The sequence below is a fragment of the Chrysochloris asiatica genome, unplaced genomic scaffold, assembly GCF_000296735.1.
Source record: "Chrysochloris asiatica unplaced genomic scaffold, ChrAsi1.0 scaffold00015, whole genome shotgun sequence".
In the NCBI taxonomy this organism is placed as follows: Eukaryota; Metazoa; Chordata; class Mammalia; order Afrosoricida; family Chrysochloridae; genus Chrysochloris; species Chrysochloris asiatica.
Window position 1 is genome coordinate 6,981,887 of NW_006408533.1, and position 16,197 is coordinate 6,998,083.

At 37.8% G+C, this 16,197-nt stretch overlaps 1 protein-coding gene across 1 annotated transcript in view; it reads right to left on the reverse strand.

The window, feature by feature from the left end:
* Positions 1 to 16,197, reverse strand: part of CDH2 (cadherin 2, type 1, N-cadherin (neuronal)) — a 325,309-nt gene that overhangs the window by 49,257 nt on the left and 259,855 nt on the right. Inside the window, exons 8-13 of the mRNA XM_006835040.1 lie at positions 12,521 to 12,658; positions 11,686 to 11,871; positions 9,084 to 9,337; positions 7,065 to 7,207; positions 1,242 to 1,475; positions 734 to 967 (exon numbers count right to left, since the gene is read on the reverse strand). Of these exons, the coding sequence (XP_006835103.1) occupies positions 734 to 967; positions 1,242 to 1,475; positions 7,065 to 7,207; positions 9,084 to 9,337; positions 11,686 to 11,871; positions 12,521 to 12,658 (1,189 nt within the window). The remainder of the gene's footprint in view (positions 1 to 733; positions 968 to 1,241; positions 1,476 to 7,064; positions 7,208 to 9,083; positions 9,338 to 11,685; positions 11,872 to 12,520; positions 12,659 to 16,197) is intronic.

Sequence of the window (16,197 nt, forward strand, 5' to 3'; positions counted from 1 at the left end):
TTGTGGTAAATATATCTTATATGGAGCCTTAGTCATTTTGAAGAATAAGGTGTGTTTGACTCAAGCCATGGTATTTTCAATAACCTCATACGCATGTAAAAGTTGGACAGTGAATAAAGAAGACCATAGAAGAATTGATGCATTTGAGTTGGGGTGTTAGATAAGAATCAACAGATTTCCAAAAGAACTAATAGATCTGTATCGGAAGAAGGACAGCCAGAATACTCCTTGGAGGCCAGGATGGTCAGAATTTGTCTCTCATACTTTTGACATATTAACAGGAAGAACCAGTCCCTGGAGAAGACATCATGTATTTACAACTCATAAGGTGCTATGAGTTGGGCTGCAAACTGCAAAGTCAGCAGTTTGAATCTACGGGCTGCTCCATGAGAAAAAGATGAGGCTTTCTGCTCCCGTAAGATTTACCGACTCAGAAACCCTATACAGGGTTGCTGTGAGTCAGAACCCACTCGTTGACACACAACCACCAAATGCATATTATGTGACAAAACATTTGCCATTTCAATCATTTTCACATGTACAGCTTTATGACATTAAGTTCATTGCATTGCTGAACGACCACCCTTATCCATTCCCAAATGTTTCCATCACCCTCAACATTGAGTTTCCCTTGCCCCCTCCTTCTCTCCTGCAATACCAGCAGACACTTGACTAAATCTGCCTGGAAGGAAGCAACCGTAACTTCAGCTGGAGAGGCACAGAGAATACTCACTGAGCAGGATGATGATGCAAAGCAGGATGGCGATGATGGCACCAGTGCCCAGTCCTGCACCCACAATCCTGTCCACGTCTGTGCAGTCCCCATTGGAGTCACACTGGCAAACCTTCACACGGAGGGTGGAAGTATTTGATTTGGGAGGATTACCCGAATCTGTGATTATGATTGGGACTTCATATATACCAGCTTCAAGAAATTTTATCTTTAAATTTAGCTGAGCAAAATCACCTATATGAAAAAGAAAGAGAGAAAAACTACAGGGTCATTTGTATATGCTAATACATAACATGACGAAAACCAGCATTTTTTTAGAGTGTATTTAATAAAGTGGATTATACTACCTATGGTCAAATTTCTCTTAAAGTTTTGAGTATCTTATTTAAATGTTTTAAAAGTATCTCTTAAAAATGTTTAGTGATAGAATTTATAAAGCACATAAAATTAAATTCTCCTAACAGGTTTAAAAACCTCTCACATATTTAAATAATTAACCTGTTCTTACCATTCAGCCGAGTGATGGTCCAGTTTTTTTTAATAGCCAACGGAGACAAAGCAAGATCAAAAGCAAATGGTCCAGCATTTGGATCAATGTCATAATCCAGTGCAGTGATGTTTATTGAATTGGGCTCTGGAGTTTCACAAGTCTCTGCCTCTTGAGGTAACACTTGAGGGGCATTGTCATTAATATCAAGTAAATAGATCTGTAGTGTTCCGGTTCCACTCTTGGGAGGAATTCCTTAAAAAGGAGAACAAAGATACACCAATGCAAAACAAGCCGGAATTTCTGTGAAATTCCCTATGCATAAGGACCAGGACAGACTTGTTATAGGAACAAGAACACTCCTGGCTTTCTTCATAGGATGACCTGCACATACAAGAGTTGAGCACAGTGACAAAGCGTGCCCCTCAGGAGAGGGGGTCCCACACCTTGTGCCCCAGCTGTCTGTCATTATGGAGAATGTGAGAGGAGAACTCAGGGCTTTTGATCCTGTGGAACCACTCTTTTCATGTTAAACCAATATATGTGCAGGGAAAAATTAAATATATATATATATATGTATATAATTTTCAAGCCTGAGACTTCATTTTAGGAAGAAACGCCATGGCATCAAGATATCTATAGATGAATCTTGCAATCCTATGAAATTGGTTTAAACAGATGAAGACTCTGAGTATTGTTAAACTGCCCACGGCCACATACTCTTGTAAAAATGATGGAGCTATTACTAAGGATCAATCTGACTAACACTATATCCAATCTCATTCCACTATATAGTATTATCACAAGACAACTAAGCCTGGTGTGGTGGCTACTGCTACATTTTTAATTTTATAAGTGTTGTTGTTGTTGTCAAGAACCATTGAGTTGGTGAGCCTGAACCCTCGACCTTGTAGTTCAGACCGACTTTGCATTCCTGAGCATTAACCCACAGGGCCACACCAGAACTCCCATTTATAAGTAAGTCTTGCTAATAGGAATTTGCACACACACCCTCAGGGAATTCAAAGCCAGAAGAAATCACTAGGGAGCTCATTGTGGAAAGGAAAGGTGATTGGAGCCTGGCACACTGAAGCCTGTGGACCCAGTGAGTGTTTTCACTTTTATTACCACTATGACTACTGTGGTGCTCCACAGGGTGGGAATGTCCACAGTTAGTTTATTTAACTTTATTTATAATAATTTTACAGAACAGGCAAGGCAGAAACACTTTACAAATAATGAAACTATAGCATAGAGAATGTAAAAAGCTGCCCTGTTGGTTGTTCAGAAGTAGAACTGAGGATTCAAGTTCAGACTATGATTTAAAATTGAGTGTCTTTGTAAATCATCATAGCTGTGTGGACTTAACAGCTCACATCTCTCACCCTCATCAAATACCCTTCCACCTTGGTCAAGAAAACTCTAGTTGGAATTTACACACATATATTTTTATGGCTCTTTAAATCTTACCATAATGGCTCAAGATATGTTCCATCAAATTCCACTGTAGAGGAAACATTTACATACTGCTAAGGAGTGGATTTGTGTCCCTTCCAAAAAGATATGCTACAGTCCTCTACCCGCTGGTAACCTGACTATGATTGGTCTTTGAAGATGCGCTTTGGTTAATATGTGATGGCTCTTAATGAAATCTGAGTGTTGCCTTTAAAAATGGAAACAGACATAGAAGCCACACAGAGTACAGACCATATGATGAAGGAATTATGCTACAGCTACGAGCCAAGGGATGTCTGGGGCTAGCAGAAGACAGGAGACAGAGAAGAGAAGGCTTTTTAGAGACAACATGTCCCTGAAAACGAGGCTTCCAAACTGAGACAATAAATTACTGTGTTATAAGCTACCAAGTTTGTGGTATTTTGTTATGGCAGCTTTATAGAACATGTTGTGAAAACAACAGGCAGACACTCATTCTGTATTTGGATGTGCAATGGCAGACACAGATCCTACCAAGTTCTACTCTATTTGAATGCTGTTGTTTTCTAAGTGCCATGGAGTCGGTCCAGACACTTCAAGACCTGTATAGGGTTTCTGAGTCTGTAAATCTTTGCGGAAGCAGAAAGCTTCACCTTTCTCCTGAGGAGCAAATGGTGGACTTGAACCAGAACTTGTAGTTAATTGTTGCTAAATGGCAGAGTCCTTTCCAACCCTGTGTAGGATTTCTGAGGAGCGACGGTTGAGTTTGAACCACTGACCTTGTGGTTATCCTACAGTGCCACACCAGGTTACTAGTCTAGTGCTTACCCTACAGACCCATTTGAACATTAGAAGTCATGTATTAGAAAGACTTACAAATTTTGGTTTGGCATGCTAACATTCAGATTTACTAGAGATTAATCTCAGCAATTCCTACTGTATAGGACTTGCAAATGCTCATTGAAACTGCTAGTATTAAAAGTGTTGATGGGCCACACTGTTCAAACTGCACATCTTGACTACTAAATTGAAGCCTGCTATTTTTATTAAACACTAGCATTAACAGTTTAGCACTAAAAATATTTGAAAATATGAATGTGATTCTATTTTGAAGCCAATACCAATCATTTTTTCAATTCAAACACATCGATGAAAGACCAGAATGAAGTACAGATAGGTAATATAAAACCAGAGACTCCATCTTGGGAAGGAATACCATGGTGAAGAGAAACAATATTTATTGATTAACCAACAGCCTGCTCAAGAAAGAACTGGATTGATGTAGATACATCATTTCATTGCAATCCTAAAATGGTTTCAACAGATGAGGAGCCTGGGTCTCTGTAAACTGCTTATGGCCATAAGTGATGGAGCTTTTACTCAAGACTGGTCCGAGTAACTCGAAATCCATTCTCATTTCACTGCAAGATGCTGTATCAGAAAACTCATTTGACTCAAAAAACATGTGAGTGTTTAGTTTATGCTAGACACTCTTTCAACGTTATCGTTTTATTGCTACAATACTATGTTAACTGGGTAGTCTGGCACTGTAGAATAAGCTCTCGATAGCAAGGCTGGTTTAAACTGCAAGGTCAGCAGATCAAATTCATCAGCATCTCCCCGGAAACCCTATACAGGGTTGCTATGAGTTGGAACCAATGTGAAGGTACTTGAAAACACCAACCATTATCTTACAAAGAAGAAGCTGGCATTTAAAAGCTTGTCAACAATTCCAGTTGTTGTTAGGTCGAAGAGAGTCAGTACAAGCTCATAGCGAGTTGGTACTTTCCTGCGCCAAGCTCACAATTGTTGCCCAGTCTGCTGACACTGTACCAATGCATCTTGTTGGGTACATCTTCCTCTGTTTTGCTGACCCTCCACTTTCTCAAGTATGATATCCTTTTCCAGGGATGAGAGATGACGTCTGCCCATTCTGACTTCTAAGGAGCATTCTGGCTGGACTTCTTCCAATAAAGAAGTTTTTTGTTCTTTGCCGGTGCAGTCCATGGTATTTTTAATAATCTCCTCCAATACTATAAGTCAAATGCATCAATTTTTCTACAGTCTCCCTTATTCATTGACCAACTTTCACAAGCACATAAGGCTACTGAAAATACCATAGCTTGGGTCAGGGTCATATTAGTCCTCTCACTGACATCTTTGCTCTTGAACATTTGAAAGAGGTCTTGTGCAGCAGATTTGCCCAATGCAATAGGTGGCTCAATTTCTTGACTGCTGCTTCCATGAGTGCTGATGGCAGATCCAAGCAAAATAAAGTCTTTGACAACTTCAATTATGTTATTTATTGGTCCAATGGTGAGGATTTTTGTGTTCTTTACATTGAGGTGTAATCTATACTGAAGGCTGTGGTCTTTGATCTTTAACAGTAAGTATTTTTAATCCTCTTTCCCTTCAGCAAGCAAGGTTGTATCATCTGCATATTGCAGGCTGTAATAAGTCTTTCTCCAATCCTGAAGCCACATTCTTCTTCATATAATCCAGCTTCTCAGAATATGTGCTCAGCATACAGACCCTGGCACACATCTTTCCTAATTTTAATCCATTCAGTGTTCCCTTGTTCTGTTTCAACAACTGTCTCTTGGTCTGCGTACAGGTTCCTCATGAGCTCAATTAAGTGCTCTGGAATACTCATTTTCTGAAATGTTGTCCATAAATTGTCATGATCCACACAATTGAAAGCCTTTGTATAGCTAATAAGGCACAGATAAATATCTTCCAGGTATTCTCTGCTTTCAGCTAAGATACATCTGATGTCAGGAATGAAATCTTTCATTTCACATCCTCATCTGAATTAGTCTTGAACATCTGGAAGTTCTTTGTCAATGTATTGTTGCAGCCATTTTTTAATTACCTTTAGAAAAATTTTATTTGCCTGAAATATTGATATTGTCTAATGACTTCTGCATTCCGTTTGGATATCTCTTTTTAGAATGGGCACAGATATGGATCTCTTCCTATCAGATGTCCAATTAGAAAGTGGTAGAACTAAAATTTGGACTGACGTTGTCAGAGAGCATTCCAGAACTTACACTCTTAAACACAAGTCATATTTACTTAATAAAGGAAAAATGTTTGTCTTTAGGTTTCATCTTATTGTTAGGTGTTGTTGAGTCAATTCCAACCCTTAGCAATCCAATACAACAGAGTAGAATGGCCCCATAGGACTTCCTAGGCTGTAATGTAGGGTCAGCACTAGGCTCTGAACACAAGGTCAGCAGTTCAAACCCACCAGCTACACCTTGGAAACCCAATACAAGGTCGCTATGAGTTGGAATGGACTCTAAGGCACTTGACAACAACAAAATGTAAGGGAGCAGTACACCAGGTTTGTTCTTCTAGAGTGGCTGGTGGGTTAAAACTGTTGACCTTTCAGTTAGCAGGCAAGAGTTTTAACCACTGTACCACTAAGGTACCTCAATTTTAATCTTATATATCTAAAAAAAGTGCTTATCTATGGATCTTAACAATTTAGAACCCAGCAGAGACCCCAAAAGAAGAGAAACCCCCCCCCACAATACCAAAATGGTGCTAAATTGTAGTTGTTATTGTTAGATGCCATTGAGTCAGTTCAGAATCATAGCAACCCTGTATATGCTTTCCAAGGAGCAGCTGGTGAGTTTGAACTGCACATCTTGTGGTTCAAAGTGAACTTGTGGACCAGTGCTTCACACCAGAGTCACACCGGGACTCGAATACTACACTTGATCTTAGCCAACAGTGCACTCAATTTCACATACTTACTTATTCCAATTAGACCACAAAATTAAGAGTTTCCTAGTGTCGTGGTTACGAATCGGGCTGCTAGCCTCAAGGTTGGCAGTTCGATACTACCAGCTGTTCTGCGGGAGAAAGATGAGGCGTTCTGCTCCTGTAAAGATTTGCGGGTTTGGAAACCCTGTGCAGGGTTCACTATGAGTCGGAATTGACTCCATGGTACTTAACAACAACAGCCCAGAGCCAATTAAAGACAGAGAATTAGGAAGAGGAAGGTTGCTTGAGACAGATAAAGAGATGCAGCAGAGACTAGAAGAAATTTTAAAACAACTCAAAAAGCAATGTTCTGGGACCAGTAAGGATAGAGTCATATTGCTGCAATAAGGTATGAACGTGTGGCGAAGCATTAAGACAGCTGAAGTCTATAATCCAAATACTGGGTTAGCCTGAAAGGCCTATGGACATTGAGAACACTCATTATAGAAGACAAGAATGTAAGCAATAGAAAGCCCATTGGAAGCAGGAAAGAACAGTTGGCCTTAGAGTAATAAAGGTCAGTTTTCTAGACAATTGAGTTTCATAGAAAACCTCATTTCCTGATGATGCACGCATGATGAAGCTCTCCTCTCTGTAACAATCTAGAGAAGAATACGGGGACTCTATCTAATTACGTACCATTGTCTGTAGCAAGGAAAGTAGCATTATATATATTGTTTTTCACATTTGGGGATTCTCTGTCTAAAACAGCAATTGTAGTTATTTGTCCATTCACAGGATCTAATTTTAGCCAATTGGCAGGATCAGATAATTTTGTGTATCTACAAAATGAAAACACAGCACATTTAGTTATTTTGAAATTCTTTTTTACAAAGCATATTTTACAGATTTAATTCCATATACAATCAGCTCATTAACTTACATTTTTTTCGATTATGGTGGGAAACATAGCCTTCTTAACATGAAAAAGTATTTCTGTGGCAATGGTTTTGGAGGCATATAAAGGTTGTGTTCAGTCAGGCAGGAAAGAAATAGTCTATGAGTTTGAGGGGCATACTTAATAATCAGTTTCTGTACTGGGGCCATGGGCAGATTTGGCATGTCTTTTTTAAGGCTGTTTCATTTAATGATTATCTATGGTAGAGATACAGCATCTTCTAAATAAACTCGGGCCTCAAGGATTTAAATTATGATAGAAATGTAGATTTCTATCACAGAATACTCCTAGAATGTTTTACAACCTCATCATGGCGGAGATGAGGCAACAGTGTAGAGACCCTCAGCAATGCTGTTCCTATTAGGATCTCCCCCATTTCTCTAAGCCTCAGAACCACACCCCTTTGTTTGTTTCTTAAGTGGGAAGGAGTATTTCAAGCTAGGAGAACCAATATATTTATTGTTGTTAGTTGCCATAAAAATCAGGTCTGAAACATGGTGGCCCTGTGAGCACAGAATAGAACTGCTCCCGAGGGTTTTCAAGGATGTGAGCTTTCAGAAGCAAAATGCTACGCCTGTCTTCTGAGGCTCCTCTGGGAGTATTTCAAAGGCCAACCTTTTGGCTAGTTGTTGTTGTTTATTAAGTGCCATTAAGTTGGTTCTGATTCATAGCAACTCTGTATAGGGTTTTTGAAGAGCAGCTGGTGGGTTTGAACCACTAACCTTGTAGTTAGCATTCTACTACTAATCCTATTGTACCACACCAGAGCACTTAACTATTTGCACCAAATGAGGTCTTCAATCAGTATTCTTGTTCAGACTGGAAATAATATACATGTAATATGCTTTGGTGTGGTGCTGTGGGCAAATGCACTGGACTGCAAGGTCAGTTTGAATTACCAGGTTGTTGGTTCAAGCTCATCAGTAGCTTCTGGAAAACCCTATACAGGGTCATTTTGGGTCAGAAACGACTTGATGGCACTTAAGAATGACAACAAACATTATGTTCTTAGAAAGAAAAAAAAAAAATTATAGGATTTCAAGACACCTAATAATTAGCTATTTAACTGGCTTGAGTTCAATGTATAGAGAAATGGGGAAGACATGATAAAGTAGTTACCTGTTAGCAGTAGTCCTTAAAAGAAGTTTTTTTGTTTTTTTAAATGAGGTAGTAAAAACAATTATCATCACCAGCTATGTAGAGTAGTTGTGTGGCATATACTCTTCCTGTATCTACTTACTTATTTGAAAGTATAAATTACATTTTGCTGAGGCTGAAAATCTTTACGGATAAATTTTACATATCCAGTAACTCTGGGTAAGTAAGGAAGAGACATAACTTTCTCTCAGATCTTAGTTTTGGCATGAGGTTTCTTTTCTTCTTGTGTAGAGAAAAGATAAATGCTACAATTTTCTGAGAGTGTTTATTTACTGACTGTAGAACCTGCTTGTGATAATTGGTTTAAAAACTCAGGCAAAATCATTATTAATAATTATTTTTAAAAAAAACAAGAAAGAAAAAGGAAAATGGGGCAGGTAAAAAAAAAGAGGCAGAAACAATTCTATTCTTTTCCAAATAATACAAAAGTTGATCCATTGTATTTGCTATCTGATTCAGCCACCAATTTACTGATAGGAGAATTCATAAATAACTAGTTTGGCTCCAAGATAAACTTCTTATTCAAACAGTAAGTTAAATAATTATAATACATAGTGCAGTACATAATGTTAATTACAAATCACCATAAAGGGAAGTCATACTTAATATTTTGCTGCATGTATCGGTCTGGATCCTGAGCAGTGAAAGTAGTTAACACAGTACCAGCATGAAGACCTTCTTCTTGGCGAATAATCTTGGGGTTGGGTACAAAATATGGGTTTTCATTCACATCGATAACTGTAACAGACACTGTTGCAGTTGACTGAGGTGGGTGCTGAATACCCTTGGCTAATGGCACTTGATTTTCTGCAGCGACAGTAAGGATAAACATCCTATTTGTTTCAAAGTCGATTGGCTGAAAAAAAAAAAATGAGAAAGAAAAATGTATTTTTTCGTAGGAAATACAAATACTTGCAATCTGCAGTTTAGTCTATCAACGAAATTTCCAAAATACTTTAAATCTTGATTCACTGCACCATGAGCTTCTTCTCAAATTAGTGAAATACATGCATTTGCATGGACCATGATGAAAACATTTCTCTTTAACGTATTTCTTTAAAGTATTGGTATTAGCAAATTTATGTTCACAAATGCATCCAAGTTATTGTTGCACACTGGTCCTCATTTTTTAATACATCAACAAGTTTGATTATTCTTATTAAGAACAGCACTATTTACCAAAAACACTAAAAAAAATACTAAATATCTGTGGCAAAGTAAGAAAACGAAGGTCCCATTCTGTATTCTTTAGCAATGTTACTAAGACTTCTACAAGTCCAAGAAAGTGTTTACTAGCCTCTTATGGGATGAAAAAAGCAAAAACAAAAAAAAATGGAAAATGTAGTAAGCTCCTCATCCCCACCCCTCTTGCAGTTAAACCTATTCAATTTTAAGATATCATTCACTGTTAAGAATACATTTTGAAATACACACTTCCATGTACTCCCTTTCAGATAATACTGTTTGTTGATAGGTTTCTTTGTCTTGTTGGCTTTTTCGTTGTTGTTGCCCTTACTTAGCAAACTGAGTTTTGGCATTCTTCCAAAATAATTCTGGGCATTTTACTGGTCTGTAAAAACCCCAGTTCTAAAAACAGAACTAGAAAAATGCAATATGCCACTGTATCTTAAAGCAAATGTTAGCTTCCTTAGTACAGCTAGATCCTGCTGTGAATAGAAATGTTACCAGGGGACGAGGCTGGACTTTCACTCTTAATTTCCTTTGATCACCTTCAAGTGGAGATGCAGATAAACATTCTTGTGCAGTGGAAACAGGACAAAAAACCTTGGTGAACTCACTGCTCACTGGCAGTCTAAAAATGATCAAGAGGGAATGCTAAGAAGAAAGCCACATTGTTAGCACCACACCAGTTTCTTAATCTAGATCAAATCTTCCAGTCTCCAAACACATGTCTTGAGTGATCTCATTAGTCGCATGAAAATGTCCTTGACAGAACATTTATGTTATGTTATGTTATGTTATGTTATGCATGGTTGGTTCGAATACTTATGTGCATTAAATTCACTGATTCTTTACCACAGCACTGTGACTGAGATACCCTCATCAGCCCCACTTTCGGCATCAGGAAAGGAAGTCTGAGGGAGGTGAAATAACTTGCCACAGTAACACTTTTACCCAGTAGCAGTGCTGGGATTTGAACACAGGCATTTTGGTTCTGAAGTTAAGGCTCCTAATAAATGCAGATATCCCTCTCCACTCAGTGGGTTAATTCAGATAGCTTCCAGCTCTCATCACGTGGAGGAAAACTTACCACTTTACTCAGATATACAAAAAAGTTATTTGTAATGTGCACCTCATTTACCTTTCTAAATCAGGCAATACAAGGGGGTTTCAAAAAGTTTGTGGTGAGATTTCATTATCTTTAATTTCATTTTTTTCATGAACTTTCTGAATCTCACTCTTATTTGGAGTGCTTACAAACCAAGTGTTGGAGTGGGGGACAAGAAAACAAATCCCTTTACTGGGTAGGTAAAAAGGAAGGGGGGCTTTCACCTGAAATAATTTTGAAGTTAGAGTTGTGTATTTATTCTACTTGAAGAACATCACCTTTGCCTCCAGCATTCAGGGTTGTTTTGTGTAATTAAAGATCAGAAGAACCAATTCCCTGAAGTCTTGAAAATAACATTTGAAAACAGCAACATAAAATCAAAACCTTTTAAAACCATTGGCCCTCTTCTTCTCTTCTCATTCTACTTTACTTCTGTGATATATTCTGATTTATTCTTTACCTGCTGTACTCCAATAATAATCTATTGACATGAAACTAGTAGAGGTGCATCATCATTTTTAATAGTTATCAACTGGTAACTATTTCATAAAAAAAACAGTGTAATGTATTGCTAATGTATCAACTACATTGACAGCTATATTGCTGAGGACTGTCCTATCTTCAGATTGGTCCAACAGTCTACGCTGACTTTAAAACAATCATATTCCAGGCATAATGTGAGACTATGATGCAATTTCAATTTATGTTGTCTGCAGTCACAACATAAATTTAAATATAAGAAATGCTACCATTCCTAAAATACATATTAATTTCAGGTTTAAAGATGCTTGAATAAAAAAAATAATAATAAAAAAATCCTAAGATTCAAGAGTGAAATAAAAGGACAATGGAGGCATACACAGGCCATCACTGAGTGCCTGTTTGCAAGATTCAAAGGCGGAGAGGACACTTACTTTGACCACAGTGACTAAGCCGTCATTGCTGTTAGGGTCAGTCCGGATGACAAAACGCCCTGTAGGATCTCCACCACTGATTCTGTACACTGCGTTCCAAGCCGGCGTATGAGGCTGATCCTTATCCGTCACTGTTAGATTAGCTACTACGACGTTAAACTTATTCTCAGGGACTTCACCATAGAACTACAGAAAGACAAACCTCAGTCAGGTGAATGACATGGATCATGGAAGGACAGCATGTCAATGACCACACCATTCCCTTTTCACTGCACCATTAAATCTTTATCATCGACACTAAACGAGGAGGCCAGTAATGCAGGCAACCTCAGCATTTATATCTGACTTTAAAAGCACTATCATCATTTTCAGTAGCCCATTTTTCTATCAAATTATGGTACAGTTTCATTAATATTAAAATTAGTACCCATTTGTGAGTATGTGGGAGATGAAAGCAGGATCAAGGGGAAGGACTAGTCTCTGGGAGGTAATTTCACTCAAGATATAGATACTTATGTGCTAGAGAAGGAGACAGAATCTGTCACTAATTCATGTACATGAAGATACAAGTATTTGGTTAAAAGAGCACAAACCCTTTAGGGCATTATTTTCAGGCAGCATCTGATAGCATTAATAGTGAACTTGGAGATTATCAGAAAACAAATTCCTTGGGTGCTCTATTTAAAGCCCTGGTGACTGAAAATGCTTAAGTTAAAAGTCATTCTGTGATTAGCATAAACACGTTCCACCTTTATTTATCACATTGTTATTCATGACAAATGTTTCAGACATGGACCTGAGACCTGGAGGTGTGTGAGTGGCAGTCTGTGCTTACCGTCATTGCTGTAAACTCTGGAGGATTGTCATTGACGTCGGTCACGGTGATCACAGCCGTGGCTGTGTTGGAAAGGCCATACATGGGATTTCCTTCCATGTCAGTAGCTTGAATTATTAACGTATACTGTTGCACTTTCTAAACAGAAATAAAGGTAACAACACGAAAATGAAACTCACTCCTCAAGAAGACGAAACAGTTGCTGTGTAAATGGCTCTTGACCACACATAGAGAACACAGCCATCATTCATTCTAATGTTATTTGAAATTTTCCAAGTGGAGTTTACTATAACTTAGGAAGCCCAGATCTGCTCCCTGTCTCAGTAGAATTAACTGTGCATGTTTACCTCTATGAGGAGGAAGTAACACAGTACAGATATGTGAAATTCACAGCTCAGCTGAAGTCAACATCTGGTTTCAACATTTTGCTTTCTTCTAAAGTTCACAACATTGTGGTAAAGCAGTAAAGTTACATGATTTGTATTTACCACACGGTCAGCAATGGATTGTAAACATCATGGTCAGCAGCAATTCAAACCCACTGCTCCTTGGAAACCCTATACAGGGTCGCCATGGGTTGGGACCATAGCAACTCAACGGACCTTAACAACAACAACAATAACAATCAATTTCTAACCATCTAAGGAGACTTAAAAAAAAAAAAAAAAAAAAGAAGACTTTCAAGAAGGAAAGGAAAGCACATATAATTCACAATCCATGTTTTCCCTTTCTTTATTTTTATATATGTTCTTTCTGTTACAACAGAGCTGATAACAAATACTTTCTTACTTCCATTAGTACATACCATTCCCAACAAATAAGAATTATATATTCTTAAATAGGAGTCCCTTGGTATGCCAATGGTTAAGGTACGTGACTGTTAACTGAAAAGTTGGAGCCCACCCAAAAGCACCTCAAAAGAAAGTCCTGCCAATATAGTACTGGAAAACTCAGTCATTGAAACCCTCTGGAGTGCTCTTCTACTATGCTACATGTGGGGTCACTTCACCACGAACTGGAATTGACTACTGACCAACTGGTTTATTCTTAAACAAAGCTAAAACCCAATTAAAGGGTTAATCTCTAAATCCTTAGTCCTGAAACATAGTTTTTGTTGTTGTTAAGTGCCATCGAGTTGGTTCCAATTCATAGCGACCCTGTATAGGGTTTCCGAGGAGTGGCTGGTGAGCTTGAACCACCAACTGTGCAGTTCAAAACTACCTTGCAGTCCAGAGCATTAACGTGTGGCGCCAAGCCAGGACACCTGGAACATTGTATACTAAATGCACTGCTATTTGGGAATAATTCCATCAACCCATTACTCTGAGCACAGGCCTATGATAGATAAAGATACATTTACGTTTAGACAGTTATTACCATATAAGCACCCCACTGCTTTCAAATTCCAGACTGAATTATTTTAAAGGGGAACCAAATTAGACTGTAATGTATCCAAGAAAAAAAAATCTTGAGACTGAGAAGTCTGTGGCACTAGCTGACCAAGTTTTTCTACTAGGATAATCTAACCAAATAGCATATCTAAAATCACTTGAAATCTCTGTGGAAATTGGAACAGATTAAAAAAAAAAAAAAAAGATCAGCTTCGGCTTCATAAATGTTAAACCATTCTGAACAAAACTCTCTTCTTCATACAAAATACAAAATAAACTGTTACTGTTAAGTATGGCTTCTCTTGACTCTAAATATAGCTAACATTATGAATGGCCGTTTTTAAGGGATTTCTGGAGCCTGGACAGAACAGACACAAATTGTAGCTTTTGATTTAGTTGTTAGTGCCAAGGGCGAGGAAAAAGAATGGAGTAGGAGGGAAATCCAAACCTCCCACATTAGATTTTAAGTCCCTGTCCATCCAAATGCCAATCCTAGCAGTTGTTAATTTTAGGTTTTTTGTTTTCCTAAAAGAGAAATTTTTTGAATGATGGGAAAAAAGGAATATTGCTGGCTGATCCATTTTAATTTTTCTGAACCCGTATCACCTCACTATGTAATGCTTACTATGCTAAAACATTTTCAATGCCTTTCTTCTGCTGATCGAGAGTCACTTCAGCTTAATGCTCTCATGGGCAGTGAAAGAATTTTGGAAGGCATTTAGTTCAGCCTCCCGGCTGAAAACCATGACAATAAAAATTTGTTATGACTTTGCAATACCACTTTTTTTAGCTGTCATATACAGTTGTAGATGAACATTCTCAAATGGTGGGGGAAGGGGGAGGAACGAATGTATGAATTTTTTTTTAAAGACAAAAAAATGCATGTCGATATTGTATGGAGATACAGTATGTTCTCAGTTGTTTTCCCTACAGAGATCTTTAAAGTTATAGAATCATAATAAATACAATTTGCATTGAGCTGAAATACTGGGATAAGTAGATAATAGTTGTAATTTCTTATTGCTTCAAGCTAGTTTTGAAATCTGTGAGTCACAAAACAATACTGTTATTTCTAAAATAAAATACCTCTTTAAATAAAACAATATCCATTTTTCAAAAAATATGATGTCCATTTTCAAATGTTTGATTGGTAAAATGTTCTTACATTTAGTAAGGAATGCATGATAGTCTGTGTGTTAGACAACATAACTATTCAGAGCTTCTAGATGAATTTAGTCATTGGGCATCTGGTTCTGAAAGACTGACATTTAGTTTTTATAAGAAATTGATTTCCCACCCTCATATTCCCAAATCTGATCAAGTGGTGTCATGGTTAAAAACATTCCCTCACTTCCTGTTCTAAATGGCATCAAATCCTAACTCATGGGCTTGCTGTGTTAATCCATCACTCTACGTGACTCATCGATCTTAACGAAGCTATCACCTTTCATCCACTTACCCCATACCTTGAACTTTTTGTATTTCTTGTTAAATGCCTAGCCACGGCCGTCTGCCATTGCATCTGGAATTGCCTTTTTCCTAGAGCAGTGACTTTCAACTGGAAAGGTGTAGGCACCCTGCTCAACTCCAGGGACAGCTAGTTGTCACTACTAGGGAAGGTGTGGTATCTTAGTGGGTACAGATCAAGAATGCTACTAAGCATCCTACAATATAGGGCAGTGCCCCACATCAAAGGATTATGAAGTCAAAATGTCACTAGGGCTATTTTTTTTTCTAACAGTAAAGATTATACTGACATTTTTTTTGATAGCATAACAAGAGTTTACAGGACCCCTTTCATTTAATTATTATTTTTAAATAACAGCAAAGATTACATTGACAAAAATTGAATGAGCAGAATGTAAAAACATTTGTGCCAAACTGCATTAATTGTTCTTACTGTTTAATAAGGACTAAACCTAAGAGTACACCATGCCAATAATGAGGAAAAAATACATTGAAGTAATTCTGTTTTAGATTTCAAACATGGATTATATGATTACTAAACATTAACAGAAAATGTGCACCATGAGCAGCAGGAGCAACAAATGATTTGGCAATCATGCCAAAGAAGGAAAGCTGACATTGAAATATGCCGTTTATTTCCACCGACAACCATCCATCCACCTTAAAAGACCAGAAACAACTGTAGGCCTACAACTCACTTTAATGTCTTTATTCTTGAATTTACAGATCATAAATGAAATGCTTATGAAAATCTTTTATTCCCCTTCTTGGGAGTATTTCTTGTGTCACTGAAAATCCTTACAAGAGTTGAATCATAGA